Here is a 14,950-nt window from a genome sequence, read left to right as displayed (position 1 = left end):
GCACACACACAATGGAGTTGCATAGTTTAATAAAAATAAATTACTTCATTTCAATGACATTTGAACACAATAAAAATTTCAAATCATAAAATCAAATTCACCTGTTAAAACAAATATTATGTTAAGATCATAGAAATAATTACTGACTAAAATTTTGGAATAATACGAAAGTTTAACCAATATTTTTTATACCCTCATAATGTAATATAATCTCATAAAATGAGTGATTATCATGAATGTAAGGGAGCATCTCAAAAGTTTTTATATAACTTCTAGACTGAACAAATTTAGTCAACAACTATATCCCCCTTTTTTGAACTGTAGGATCAAATTCAAAGTAATAGTCTATGACTGTTATATAATATAAACATATGAAACTAATTTCATTTTGTTTCTGAAATCTTCATATTTTATAAATTTCAAATGATAAAAACATCTTCATATTTTATAAATTTCGAATGATAAAAACCCCTAATTTGAAATTAAACAAATGGAAGAATTCAAGTCCAAAGAAATCTCAAGATTCCAAAGTTTAAGATTTCCAGTCTAGAAAGAATTTTAAGCTTTTGAGACTTTTCTAAGTAAGAAAGATAATAAAAACTAGAGCCAAAGGTATTTGAGTTTTTCAAGTCTTTCTAATCTTCTTGCAGGTGTTTCATTTTATTGACCTTTAACCATAAAACCTCTTTACATATCACAAGAAAAGGTTCATGTTCCCTGTCTCCTTCAGGATGTTGGGTGAGACAGGGAGAAATCAGTTCATACCTTCACACAATAAAAGTATACATTTTAGTAGTTATATAAAAACTTTTGTAATTATCCCCTGTTAGGATTGTTCATCAAAACATTAATATGAAAAATTCATACATACATTTAACAATTTTGTTCAAATTATATTTTATCATCATTTCAATAGTAAGTTATTGATCTTTGAACTATTATTATCTTATAAATTCAGTAATAATATAAAATATCAGTTTTGGTATAATTAACCTCTTTAACCTCCAAAAAAAGCACTCCAAATAAAAAAGTACCATAAGGCTTCAATGTTGTTTTGTGTGTGTGAATTAATATCCTTCCTTTTTAAAAGACAAATTTAAGGTATACCTATCAATTATAATCCATCTATTATTCAAAAACTTCATTTACACAGAAAAAAAATGTATTTCCTTAACAAGGCCAAGTCAAAGTAATGAAAAATATCCTATGAATTTTTGGCATGTTATTGTGATGAATCTAAATATAATCTAAAATGTGTAACCCCTTTGACTCAATGTTTGAATTGTTGCTTTTCCAGCACTATTGTATACCAATCTTGTATATTTACTTCATCTTTTAAAGGTACATGTATTTTCAATGTCTGGAAAAACATGCAACATCAATAATTATCTAATTATTTATTTAATATCATTGCATTTAGAAAAAAAAAGAAAGCTGACATATTGCCATGTTTCTAAGCTTTCAGAAAATTTGAAAATTAATGAGCACATGTGCTTGACTTTTCAAAATCTTCATTTTATGATTAAATTGAAAACAAGATAAACTTCAGTAAGGTTGCACACCTTGTGGATTTCTTAACATAATGTGGACTATTAAACAATGAAGAGCAGACGTCAAATTAACAATTCATCTGCAGACGACAGTAAGTTACTTTGACTTGACCATAAACCTATTTTCCTTTCCATACATGAAAGACCAATCTTTAAACCCAGGGCTGATACATAAAATGATCAAAAAAAGAACTCAATTAATACATACTTTTTCACTCCACATGTATAAAAGTTAATACATACAATGCATGAATGATTACACAAAGAACAGCTATAGATATGTCACAAAGATTCATATACAACATACTTGTGCAACATTTAAGTATGTTGACCACAAACAAATTGAGCATTCATACTTTAATATGACAAAATTTCTATACACAGGCTTCATATCATACAAATGTAAACAATGGTCAAGCAATAAATAAGTACAGAAATGCTGATTCATTGTTGCTCAATCTAATGCATTATGGGTATGTTTTGAAACACTTCTTCAAACTTTGTGATTGGTTAACAAAATAGTTACAACAGATATCTGTTGTAACACTATTTTCTTTTTTTACCTTAGACTCTGATACAGTGATGTCTAAACTCTTCTGTAAAGAAATAAAAAAAAATACTTAGACATCTTCTGTAAAGAAATAAAAAAAAATACAACTTGTGGAATGATTAATATCTGACAAGGGAAAAATAAGTATGGATTAAGGCTGATGAGTAGGTCGTTGTAATTCATTTGTTATTTGAAACAAAAATTATGTATTCGTTTTATGTAAAAATATTTCGCTTTGTTGTTAAAATAAGCTTATTGTTTACCGTATAATGTGGAGTTTCTATAATGAGATTTCAATGTTTGTGATTAATTTCACTATATATATAGAAAACTGTAGGGAAATCTCTGTGTACATCTGTGAAACAAACATCTTGCATTAAATTCATATTCTGTATTTGCTTTTTCATATGAAAGGATTGTTGATTAAGTATCCAATTTATCTCTTTAATGCAATTTTTCAGTACCTTTTGAATATTTTCTTAAACAAAGTATAATATATTCAATATCAACTGAAGCAAGGAATTTTTTCAGCCTCCTGTTTATGTATATCCAATGGTATTATTCTGCAAGACTTAAGTTATCCAAAACAATGTTTATGGTATTTGTGTAAGCACTATAAAATTATTTTATATTGGAAAAAGTTAGTACACACTTTGATAACATATAAGAATCAAATTTCAGGAGTAAAATAAAAGCAACTTTCTATAAATAACGTTAAAAACATATTCGAAGCACCCTGAGAAGGCTATCACAAATGCAAAATGAAATATACAGCAAAAATTACAACATTGGCAAGCTTTGATTCTTTTCACAGTATTTCAACTCTGAACACACAATTGCTGTACAATATATTCAGGGTAGAACTTCCCTTTAAGTTCAACAATGCCTTTTAGACCAAGATATTAAGGAACTAGTTTGTACACTACATTTCTATTCACATACAAATTCTCTTCTCTGGATTAACCATTATTCACAAACACAAATGTGGAAGTCAAAATTACTGTAGATTTAACACATTTTTGTGAGTACAATGTACCAAATTTTCATAAATAGAGGAAAAACTATTATCATGGATATTTGATTTTCTTATTGTTATAAATTCTGTCAATAAGTCTATAGCAACACTCATATCTATGGACTATTAAATTTGTGATGGTTCTTTAACCAGGGTAAATACAAAAGTAAGAACTCATGAATCCAAAATACTTATAGAACAATTTTCTATAAGGTATCTACAAAGAAGTTGAAAATGGTCTAAGATTAGCTGCAACTTATCATTTAAATAAGCAGATATTCATAGCTTTATTTTTCGGTAAAAGAGAAAATCCATCATATTCATATAAACATGCAGCATAATTGTTCAACATGTTATCTTTGCTTGTTTCAAGAACTGTAAGTAATCAATATCATTTACACAACACAATGCCCTACAGATAAAACTCAGATTAAAGTTAAATATTAGCAATGAAAAATGTTTTATTAGTTGTTCTAAAAAAATGTTAAAATCAAAAATGTTTAAGGCACATAACTGAAGACTGTAAGAATTAGAATTCATCCTAGATATAAATTAGATAAGATAAAGGTAATTGTTAATTTAAATACCTTAAAAATCAAAGAGACAACCTATAATCAGATAGAGGATGGAAGGGTGGGTGAAAAAAACTTTTTTTCTCGATTTTAAGGGGATGAGAAGGGGGTGTGGACTATACATAACTGCATACTATACACGGCCAAATACGGTAACTGTGTTCAGAGCAAAGCAATTATATTTTTTAATGACATAGACTTAAATGCAGTGGGTAAAAAATGCATATATTCAAACTGACTAAGCAATGGTGACCATATATTGAAAGGTTTGATATATATGAATGTTTGAAATATTTGCATATATGAAAACAACTATTGCATTATTTTAAGTAAATTATATATTTTTGTGTTAGATGATTCCCTTTTGTAGTTTTTTTGTACATATTTCTTTCCTTTTTCTCTTATATCTATACATAAATACATTTAAATACCTCATTCATGTTAATTACACATACACATTCATAATGTTTATGTTACACACAGAATAAATATTTTACAATATTCAGTATGTACAAATAAGCACAATATCACAATCAATTGAATTCTTGTTTGACACCTCAGGAATACAATCTATTCCGAACATTACCCTTCAAAATTTGTTTTCTCTATTTTTTCATTTGTTCCAATTCTTTTGTTTAACTCGATATTTTAGATTTTTTCCCATATTTCATAAAAAAAAACTTCTATCTTCCCTACTCCTAAAGTGGGAAATTCAAAATTTAAATATGCCATTTAAAAAAATTTAAAGACCGATAGTGGTTGCCATTTTTCTTTGACCTATCATTCATTCAGTGATATGGATATAATGGAATCAGAGCAAGAACTTTCTTCAATAAAATTAAAGGTTAAATGGTTGACAATGTACCAGTAATGGTAAAATTATTGGTTATAAAATAAACAAGCACCTAAAACTAAAGTTTAACAAGATAAAATGAAATGGATGGTCTAAAATCACAGTCACTCACAAATACTGACATAACTTTGAGCACAATTTCTGTGTGAAAGGAAAAATAGTTAAAGTTAAAATCTTTTGCAGAAGTTATATTCATTAAAGGAAAAAAAGGTGGTAGGAATTAAAGGCTAAAATTTATATTGAAACATACCTAAAGTCCCCTTCGACTTTGTTGGTAGGAGACAATAATGACATTGTTTTATCGTCCTACTTTTTATAATTGCAGAAAATAAGATATATATTTCCTGTTCATAGGATTTCTGAAAATAAAGAATGATCATTCTCAAACCCACAAAATGACAGTAATAAATGTTTAATTTCTAAAAGCTCAAAATAAAATTGAACACTCACTTTATCGTTTTAAGATATTCAACAAGTACATGCAGACACAAACACAATTTTTTTTGAATTTTGTATCATGCAAGTTATTCATCAAACACATTGTGTTGAAATATTGTCTCTTTTCAAAGTAACTGTATCCCATTTTTTATATAAACCTGATAATAATTGCGTATTTTGAAAGATTTTTTTTTCACTCAATTCACATTCTCACACAGAAATATTTTAACGAGATCATTGAAATAGATGATTATGGGAAAATGATTTATTCTTGTTGCAATGAAGTAGGTTTTAAAAGGCCCAAAATTGTCCCCTTTTCCAGTTTTATTTTCAAATAAAGATTTGATGGCTATTATCCAAATGAATATTAGATAAAACAATGACAATGACTAGATAGAAAAAGATGTCAATTTTGAAAACTTATGTATCTTTTTATAATGTCACAATTAGCATAAATTTCAATATTCAAAATAAAACTAAACTTAAAATTATACACATTTTGTACCACTATCTTAAAGTTAAATGATTTTTTTAAGTCAAAGTAAAATACAACTCTTAGCACTTTAAAAAAACAAATATATATCTTAAAATAACAATATAATTTAATAATAATGCTTAAACTAGTAAAAATTGATAACCTGCATATATGCCAGCACATGCATAATATTTGCTATTTTTTAACAAGGATTGTTTGGAAAAAAATATTTAACACTCAGTGGTTTTAAAATTTACTATTTTAAAAAATCTGATAAAGATCAGACCATCTGTTTTTGTAGATTAAGTTTTACACACAAAATTACATTAATATTTATGACAAAATCAGCAACCTCAATTATGTATGGTAAAAAAACATTGCAAAAAATACATAATGAATGTTATGGACAGAGGTACAATATTGCTACCATTTAATTTAGGTAAATAGAATATCATTTAACATTTGACTTAATTCTATAGGCAGGTACATATAGCAATGGTACACTGATCAGTCCGAAAACATTTTCATTCAGCCAGCAACATATAGCAATGCTACACTCATCATTCTGAAAACATTTTCATTTAGACAGCAACATATAGCAGTGGTCAGGCCAAGTATGATTTTTTTTTAATTCATACAGCGACATATAACACAGTACACTGATCAGTATGATAAAATTAAATTCATACAGCAACATAAAGCAATGGTACACTGATCATTCTGAAAACATTTTCATTCAGACAGCAACATATAGCAATGGTACACTGATCATTCTGAAAACATTTTCATTCAGCCAGCAACATATAGCAATGCTACACTCATCATTCTGAAAACATTTTCATTCAGACAGCAACATATAGCAATGCTACACTCATCATTCTGAAAACATTTTCATTCAGCCAGCAACATATAGCAATGGTACACTGATCATTCTGAAAACAATTTCATTCAGACAGCAACATAAAGCAATGGTACACTAACCAGTATGAAAATAATTTGATTCAAACAGCAACATATAGCAATGGTACACTGACCAGTATGAAAACATTTTCGTTCAGACAGCAACATATATAGTGGTCAGGCTAAGTATGAAAATTTTTTAATTCATACAGCGACATATAGCAATGATTCACTGATCCGTATGAAAATAGTTCCATTCAGACACAACTAATCACATACAGGTACATCATCTTTAAAATCAACTTCCAAAATCAATATCTAAAACATTTAATGATGAGAAATGTGGAGATTTTTTTTTGTTTTTGTTTTTTTTGTCTAGGCCATCCCTGCCGTTTAAACTGGTCCACTGGTTTTTTCATAATTTGAGCTTCAATTGGAATCCTTCAGTCAGCGATGTATTTCTTCTCTCTCCTCTTCTGTAGTCATGGCAACAAATAAATAACAGTAATGATTGGTACATTAGTTAATTCAAATACTTTAATTCATTCAGATTGGACCAGTAATTACACTTAGTTCCAATGATATCTATGATAGGTTAGTTCATTAGCCAATCACTATTGTTGTTGCTGCAGGTTGGCATGTGTGTGATCAACTGAGAAAGTTTAAGCCAATCAAAGTAGACGTGAGATCAAGATACACTAGATTTAGGTCTATATAAAGTTACTGATGCTATATGTTGGTTCTGCATTACCTGAAACATAACATCAAACAAGTGCATTCATTCTTATATATAATAAAACATTTCAAGTTTTTAAATTGAATAAAATCAGAAAAAGATCTCCAGAATCATGTCTTAATTGTTCAATTGGATTATTGATTTGAGCGTCTTTTGCAGACTAACTAGGCCAAGTACAAAATTTCAATCCTGGTATCTGTGCTGAGTTTATCTGTACACAGAATATACTTGACAATGACCTCTGAGAAATTGACCTAATACATTTACTGAAAATTTAACATTGCCCATTGAACCATGAAAAGAGGCCATGTTCAGATGAACCCTGTCTGATGAACTTTTTGGTATGTGCTTGTCCCATGTGAGGAGCCTGTTATTCAGTGGTTGTCGCTTATTGCTGTATATCATATTTGTTTTTGCTTTTTGTTTTGTACATAATTCAGGCTGCTAGTTTTATCACATGAATGTTATACATTTGTCACTTCCAGGGCCTTCATAGCTTATTCTACAATATGAGTTTTGCTCATTTTTGAAGGCCTTAGTTGTTAACTACAATACATTTGGTCTTTTTGGAGATTCATCTCATTAGCAATGATACCAAATCTTCTAATTTTTATGGATACCTTGCAATGATTCTACAAAACTAAAAACTTTAAAAAAGCACAATAAGAAAAACTGATTTTTTTAAAAGGTCATTGAACACTGAAAAGGGTGTTCAAGGACAATGGACAAATAATAGGCAGAAAGATCAGATAATAAGGTATCTTTTATACCAGATATGAAAATTCTAGCTCTTCGACCTTCTGAAAAATTATGCTTTATATTACTCTTGGAATAGCATCCCTTTGCTGAACTTTCTGTAACATTTGTCTCTGGCAAGACTCGGGTAAAAAATCACAGCTTATTTAAATAATTTACCTCAAATATAAGATCCTGTACACCATAACAGAATGTAGATCCAAAGGGGTTACTTGTATTTGTAGATGCTGATCTATTTAATATCACTGGCTGTTGGTCTGGTCGTATTAAGTAATTCTGAACAGAATCCCACTGAAATAAATAATTTATTTATATGTATATCAGAGAAATCAATGAACTTTTTGCACAAAATCACAATTTTTGCCAATTATAAAATCCTCGCAAAAGTTTCTGAATTTATAATGTGTAGAAAGATTTGGGCAAAAAGAAAAGTCTGTTTTCGCATAATCTCAAAATTCAATTACACATCTCTTTTCATTTGTGAAAGAAACTTCTCCCAATTCATACATGCATAAGATGGTCAGCCTTTCACTTTTTAATTTAAGAAATAATTGATGCAAGCTATACTTTATTGTAGTTTTAACATGGGTAGGCATTATATAATTTTTCCCCGAGCGATAGTGAGGGCTAAAATAAATACATCATCATTTTTTTAATACATAATTTTCAAACAGTTTGAAGGATAAAGGAGGTTATCAAACATAGATAAATAACTGGATTCTTTAAATTAAAACTGGACTACCTCACTTACACTGCTTTTAAATGGTCTAAATTGTCCTTTAACCAGAAAAAAACCTAGTTTTTCCACCTTTTTTGCCCCTTATTGCTATAAGATATAAGTCATAACCCCCAAAACCATCCCTTTGTAGTGTGGAAGCTTGTGGTATAATTTTAGAGAGATTTATACACTTAAACACAAGTCATTGACTGTTACCCAAGTTATTGTCTGAAAACTAGAAAAATGCTTGTTTTTGGCCCTTTTATGGCCTCTTATTCCTGCATGAATGGGACAATAACCCCAAAACTCAATCATAGCCTTCTTTTTGTGATATGAAACTTTGTGGTACACTGTCAGAGAGATCCATACACTTACACTAATTTAACTACGTAAGTTAGTGTACATAAACTACAAAAATGCTTGTTTTTGGCCCCTTTTTTTACCCTAAACAGTTGGCACCAAAACCCCCAAAATGAATCCCAACTTCTTCTTATGGTATTAAACATTGTGGTACAATTTCAGAGCAATTGAAATGCTTATACACAAGTTAATATCCTGAAAGTAGAATACTGCTTGTTTTGGACCCCTTATTCCAAAACGGTTTGGATCATCATCCCCAAAATCAACCCCAACCTTCCTTTTGAGGTATTGAACCTTCTAGTTAAATTTCAAAGAGATCCATTCACGTAAACTAAAGTAATTGTCTGGAAACCAAATGTGTCTTTGGACGACGCAGAAAATGACGACATTATACGACGCAAAAAAAATTTTTGCTGTCGTATAAAAATATGCAAAAAGTTCTGTCACACAAACTTTTACCATTCGTTCTTAACATCAGTACATAACAATAAGTACTTTTATATAAGCCATAGCTGTACTGTAATAATGGCTTACTTTAGAATAAGCTGTAATAACTCTCACTTCTTCGTCCTCATTTTCTCCTGTCTGTATCAGTTTAGGTTTAGTGTTCTCTACCATCACAGGAATCTTACACTCACATCTATAGTACCTACAAACAGATACATACTTTGTGTACACGTGTATTCATTTCGCCCCGATGGTTTTATCAGTCAAGCATTAGTACTGACATGATTCATAACAAATCTTTCTAAAATTGACCATTTCATAATTTTTTAAATCATTAGAAAATAAGGTTTCAACTCCCTCAATCAAAATTGACCTCAAATGGATTTGGCAACTTTTACCTCCTTCTTGGTGATATAGCCTTTCACCTGTTTCGTTTCTTATACATTCTTTGCTTTTAATTATTTGACTTTATGGCGGTACCTAACACTACAGGGAGATAACTCTGTAATATCAGCTAAACCTTTTAATTACGTTGCGTTACGAAGGCAATATAAAGCTTTTCAATGATCAAAATTAGTGTTTGTCAAGTTGCTATATAACCAGTGTAATTTTTCTGATAAAATGCTTGGTTCAAATTATTTTAATTTTTTATATTTTTGTAAAAGGGTCAAAGTAAATACTTTGTCAAAATTTTATGAAAATTAAACGAGCCAAATTAATTTTAGTGAAAGTGTTGGGTACCACCTTAAGTGTTTCTGATGAAGATAACTGCAGAAAAGTGCTTAATACTCATGAAATTTATAACATGTTATATTCATTTTTCAATATAAATAAGGGGTGTAAGCATTGTCGCTTAGAAATAAATAGATAAATGTCAATCAACAGACTATCATATTTCTTGAAACAATAAAAATCGACTTCACTTTCCTTATAAATCTACTTTATCCAAATTCAGAATCTACTTTGCAAAAAAGTATGTCTTTAAAAGAAAACAACAAATGTTGCATTTTGCAAAAACGTAAAATATTGTAACTTACATATTAAAATTATAATGACCCGGGAAATTAGTATGTAGAATAAACTTCTTTACTTGATGTGTATTGGCATCCAATAAAATATCCTGAAATAAAATGTATGTATTGATTATTTTGTGTATTGAGATAATTGTGGTTTACAGATAGTATGTCGATTTTTGCATGAATGAGAATGACCAGGAGTATATATCCAAGTTATAATTTAAGATTCACATAAATGCATTTGTTCTTTTTAATGAAATACCAGTTAAACAAAATTTTTCTGTTTTTTTGTTTTTTTTTTTGTATAATAAAGAGTGAATGGCAGGTCTATCATGCAAATGGTAACATATCAACTGCTGAACATTTGAAGAAAGATTACACACTAGATCTGCATCATTTCTGAATACTTTTCCATCTCAAATAAAAATGACTAACACAAGCAAAGGAGTAGGATCCTGCAGGGTTGAATTTGGTTATCAGATTTTTATTCTTTTTAAATTTGATCAAAATATTTCAAACTGTGCATATCACTATTAATACACAATAACTTTAATGTGTTGAATTGTAAGTCTTTCAAACATATGTACCAATACTTACAACACCAAGGGTAAAATAATTAAAGAAATAATCGGAACATTGAGATCGTATCCGCTTGTGAACATAAGGGGAATGAATCTTCATTTTATCTTCTGCTTTATAGTACACCTTTCCAGGACAACCTAAGGCACTAATAACATCCTATAAGGAAAAACAAAATCATGAAAATTTATTATATTTATTAAGATACAATAATGTATTAGGAAGCCACAGTAATATGAGTCCTAAATATAATCAAACTCATTTTTAAGTTTTGATTTACAAGTAAATATTTTGAAAACACGCTCTTATCCATACTTTTACCTCTCAATTCAGTTTTGTATGACAACAGAAAAACAGAAAGATGTTAAAAAATTATCAACTATTTATTTGCAAGTATTCAATATTTTATCTTATTCTTTAAAGAGCAATTTAAGAAAAACAAGCATTCTGAGAGTATTGCATGGCATTAGTTGCAAAATTTCCAAAGGCTTATGTAGCTTAGCAATATTTGATTTCTATGTAAGCTTAACAAATTATTACCTGACTGGAATCACCAAACTGTACTATTCTTTCTACTATCTTTTTTCTTGGGTCTATTAATTTACCAGGACCATTTCCTGAAATGAAATATTGTTCTGTTGACTCAATCTTATCTACACATTTGTATGCTTATTACAATTCATTACTGATAAGTTGCTGACCAAGTTTAAAAGTCAATCTGTCCAGTTATATTCTGAGAAATGTGTTCTATAGGTTGCTGTCTGATATTCGACTTTGGAGAAGGTAAATCCAGAAAAGCTTTTTTTATTAAGTTTGTTTTTCAGAACTGTGCTGAAATGTCTTCTGGTGCACTATCAGTTCAGAAATTATCATTAACTTAGTAGTGAGTAATTCTGTACAGACACAATTTAAAACAAACCATTCTTAAATTGTCTGTTTATAAATTTGTAATTTTTTAAGAAACTAAGGGTTCAAATACCTTAGGAAAATTGAACTTAGATAAATTTAGCTATTATTTTAATAGCTCTTCATTTATTCTGGTTCTTATACACACTTAGATTTCAAATAATCTGTTTTATAATCCAGAAAGCCGCTTCAAAAACGTAGCGGGTTATTTAACAGTGTGCACCACATTTTTTATGTTATTTCGAATAGACAGAAAAAATATTACAGTCATTTCTTATAATTTAATTCTAAATTCCATTTTAAACCGTAGAAAACCATGAAAAACGTTGATGACGTCACGGTCACATGACTAAATTATGTCTATGGGCTCATAACAAAATAACGTCAGCCAATCAGAAGACGTGTTACATCCAAAATTAATTTATTAAGAGTTGTTTTCATTTTGTTATGATGAACATATCTGTTGTTTATATAATGTATACAAGACAGACAAAAAAAACATTTACTATACAAACCTTCAGTAACTAGCAAGAACTTTAATCCTTTAGTCACATTTCTTTCTCTTAATACTTCTAAACAATCTAAATAACAGTTACCGTGGAAACACAGAATCGGCAGTGGAGGTGCTCTGAAAACACAATAAAAACAAGCAATAATAGAACAGCATTCCAATGTCATCTGGAGTTGTATATATTTCAATCTGTTTTATTTTTTTTATTTTTCATAAATATAAAACATAAAATGAAGCATGAGATTGATAACATTGATTTCCATGTACATGTAATTTCTATTTTCAAGGCATATAACTCCTGTAAAAATATTTGGTCTTCATTGTTCCTAGATCTTGCTGTTATTTATCTTTGATATAAGTTTCACAAATATCCTACTTGAAATGTAGGTTTGAGAGTGCTTACAATCAAATGTTTAATATAAAGTACATTCCGAAGGAACATAACTCCTGTAGAACTAACTGATTATTTCCCTTACATCATGAAATTCATATTGTTATACATGAATATATAGGTAAAATCAAGATTAAGTGACAAAGGCTAGTTCTATAACTTACTTTGTTTCAACTAAACTACTTCCTGTATATATACACATCCTAGATACAACTGGGGAGGAACCATTAGGAAACTGTAATGATCCTAAACCATGGGCATATTTAGGCTGAAAATACAGATAAATGCTGCTTAGATTGTAATTATATTTAAATGAATACATAGATATTGACACTTTTGAAGTATCTATGTTGAAGCATTTCTGAAAAAAAAGACACACAAAAAGTAAATTTCAACAAAATAATGTCAAACACTAATGACTTACGATTATGATATGAACAAATTTTTACTGGAGTTTTAAGGGAACATGCATTATACTATGGTAAGAGGTGTAGATTAAAGAAAATGTACAAGTTTTCTACAAAACAAGTTGGAAATTTTGTTTTGTTTAAGAACTTAAAATATCTTATGAGTTTTTAAAAGACATAATCCTGTTAACATGTTTAATCCTGCCACTTTATGGTCCCAAGACAGGAACCTGTAATTCAGTGGTTGTCGTTTGTTTATGTGTTACATATTTGTTTTCTTTGTTAATTTTTTTGTACATAAATAAGGCCGTTAGTTTCCTCGTTTAAATTGTTTCACATTGTCATTTCAGGGCCTTTTATAGCTGACTATGGGGTATGGGCTTTGCTCATTGTTTAAAGCCTTACGGTAACCTATAGTTGTAAATTAGTGTCATTTAGGTCTCTTGAGGAGAATTGTCTCTTTTGCAATAATACCACATCTCCTTTTTTATTTAAACAATGACATGAATTTTAATTTTTAAACAAAATCTCTGTCTCACTGAGATCTTATCCCAGATCTTCTTTTATCAACAAACAAATATAATTTTCTTTCTAGTTTTGCATTAAGTGAGATAACATTTTTTCCTATATTATCGTTAAAAAAATATTCAACAGAACATAATAAAATGCTACCTTACCTCAAACTTGGATTCTATGGGAAAATCAAACGATAATCCTCTAAAATTCAACACAAATAATTGCTTCTCAGAGTTGTAAACTGTAAAAGAAACCAAATATATGAATTTTGGATTAGAGTTATCTTTCTTTATCCATGATAATCAATTTGTATTTATAAGCAACTGATACAATATTTAAAATAGAAAATAAGCTAGAATTATAATGTAATAATATGTACAGTGCACATTTTGTGTCTAATAAAAAAAGGCTACAATAAGAAGTTAAAAGGTTTACAATACTTTTTTTAAATTTTCAACATGTAGTTCTTTCGAGAATAGCTGATTTGAAAACATTAAAAAAACAAGGCTCAATTCAATTTCGTTTGAGCAATGGATAGTGTAGAGTGAGGTCATGAAAAACTCCTTGCATGCAATTTCAGGCAAAGTATATTCCAACTCATTATTAGAAATTAGGCAAAAAAATTCCATGTAAGTTTTTCAAAAAATCAAAAGTATCGTCAAACAGGAAGTTAGATTTGAAAATCGCTTACACAGTACAACTAATCTTTATAAAGATCCAGACCAATTAGCTTATGATTCCTCATTGCAGAAGCTGGGGAGAAATATGTGACAACAAAAAATTCTATCAGTACATCTACTTCATTTGAACTTTGGTGGATAGTTGTCTCATGGCAATAACACCACATGTCCCTATTTTTATATTATATATATTCCAAATACAACATATTACAGAAGCTATGAAACATGAATTAAAAGTTACAGACTGATGGACTGAGAGACACACAGAAAAAATTTAATGCATTAAACAACCCACTCTATGTGTTGGAGTACAATATAATTATCAAATTAACACCAAATTTTCTTTTTAAAAACCTTAAAAGAATTCCATTCAGTTATATTGGGAATAAAGAAAATTGGCCACATCAATAATAAATCCTGGTTCAACATCCTCTTTGAGTCGGTAATGTCAGGCAAATTACAATCAAAGTATTACTTTCTATGTTGTGATGTTACACTATTATTTCAAGTTAGGGTGAAGGTTGGCACCTGTTAAAACATTTAAACCCTTTGCAGTTGTTTGCACCTATCCTAA

General features: G+C 29.1%; 1 protein-coding gene across 1 annotated transcript in view; it reads right to left on the bottom strand.

Annotated features, from left to right (window-relative positions):
* Positions 1–6,532: 6,532 nt before the first annotated feature.
* LOC139524190 (phagosome assembly factor 1-like) overlaps positions 6,533–14,950 on the bottom strand; it is a 43,632-nt gene continuing 35,214 nt past the window's right edge. The window contains exons 6-14 of the mRNA XM_071318820.1: positions 13,858–13,937; positions 12,938–13,041; positions 12,387–12,499; positions 11,506–11,582; positions 10,984–11,124; positions 10,408–10,490; positions 9,458–9,572; positions 8,005–8,136; positions 6,533–7,104 (exon numbers count right to left, since the gene is read on the bottom strand). Of these exons, the coding sequence (XP_071174921.1) occupies positions 7,042–7,104; positions 8,005–8,136; positions 9,458–9,572; positions 10,408–10,490; positions 10,984–11,124; positions 11,506–11,582; positions 12,387–12,499; positions 12,938–13,041; positions 13,858–13,937 (908 nt within the window). The 3' untranslated portion in view covers positions 6,533–7,041. The remainder of the gene's footprint in view (positions 7,105–8,004; positions 8,137–9,457; positions 9,573–10,407; positions 10,491–10,983; positions 11,125–11,505; positions 11,583–12,386; positions 12,500–12,937; positions 13,042–13,857; positions 13,938–14,950) is intronic.

This window comes from Mytilus edulis, chromosome 5, assembly GCF_963676685.1.
Source record: "Mytilus edulis chromosome 5, xbMytEdul2.2, whole genome shotgun sequence".
Taxonomy (NCBI): domain Eukaryota; kingdom Metazoa; phylum Mollusca; class Bivalvia; order Mytilida; family Mytilidae; genus Mytilus; species Mytilus edulis.
The sequence above is the reverse complement of the archived record's forward strand: the minus strand, read 5'-3'. Positions and strand labels throughout refer to the sequence as shown.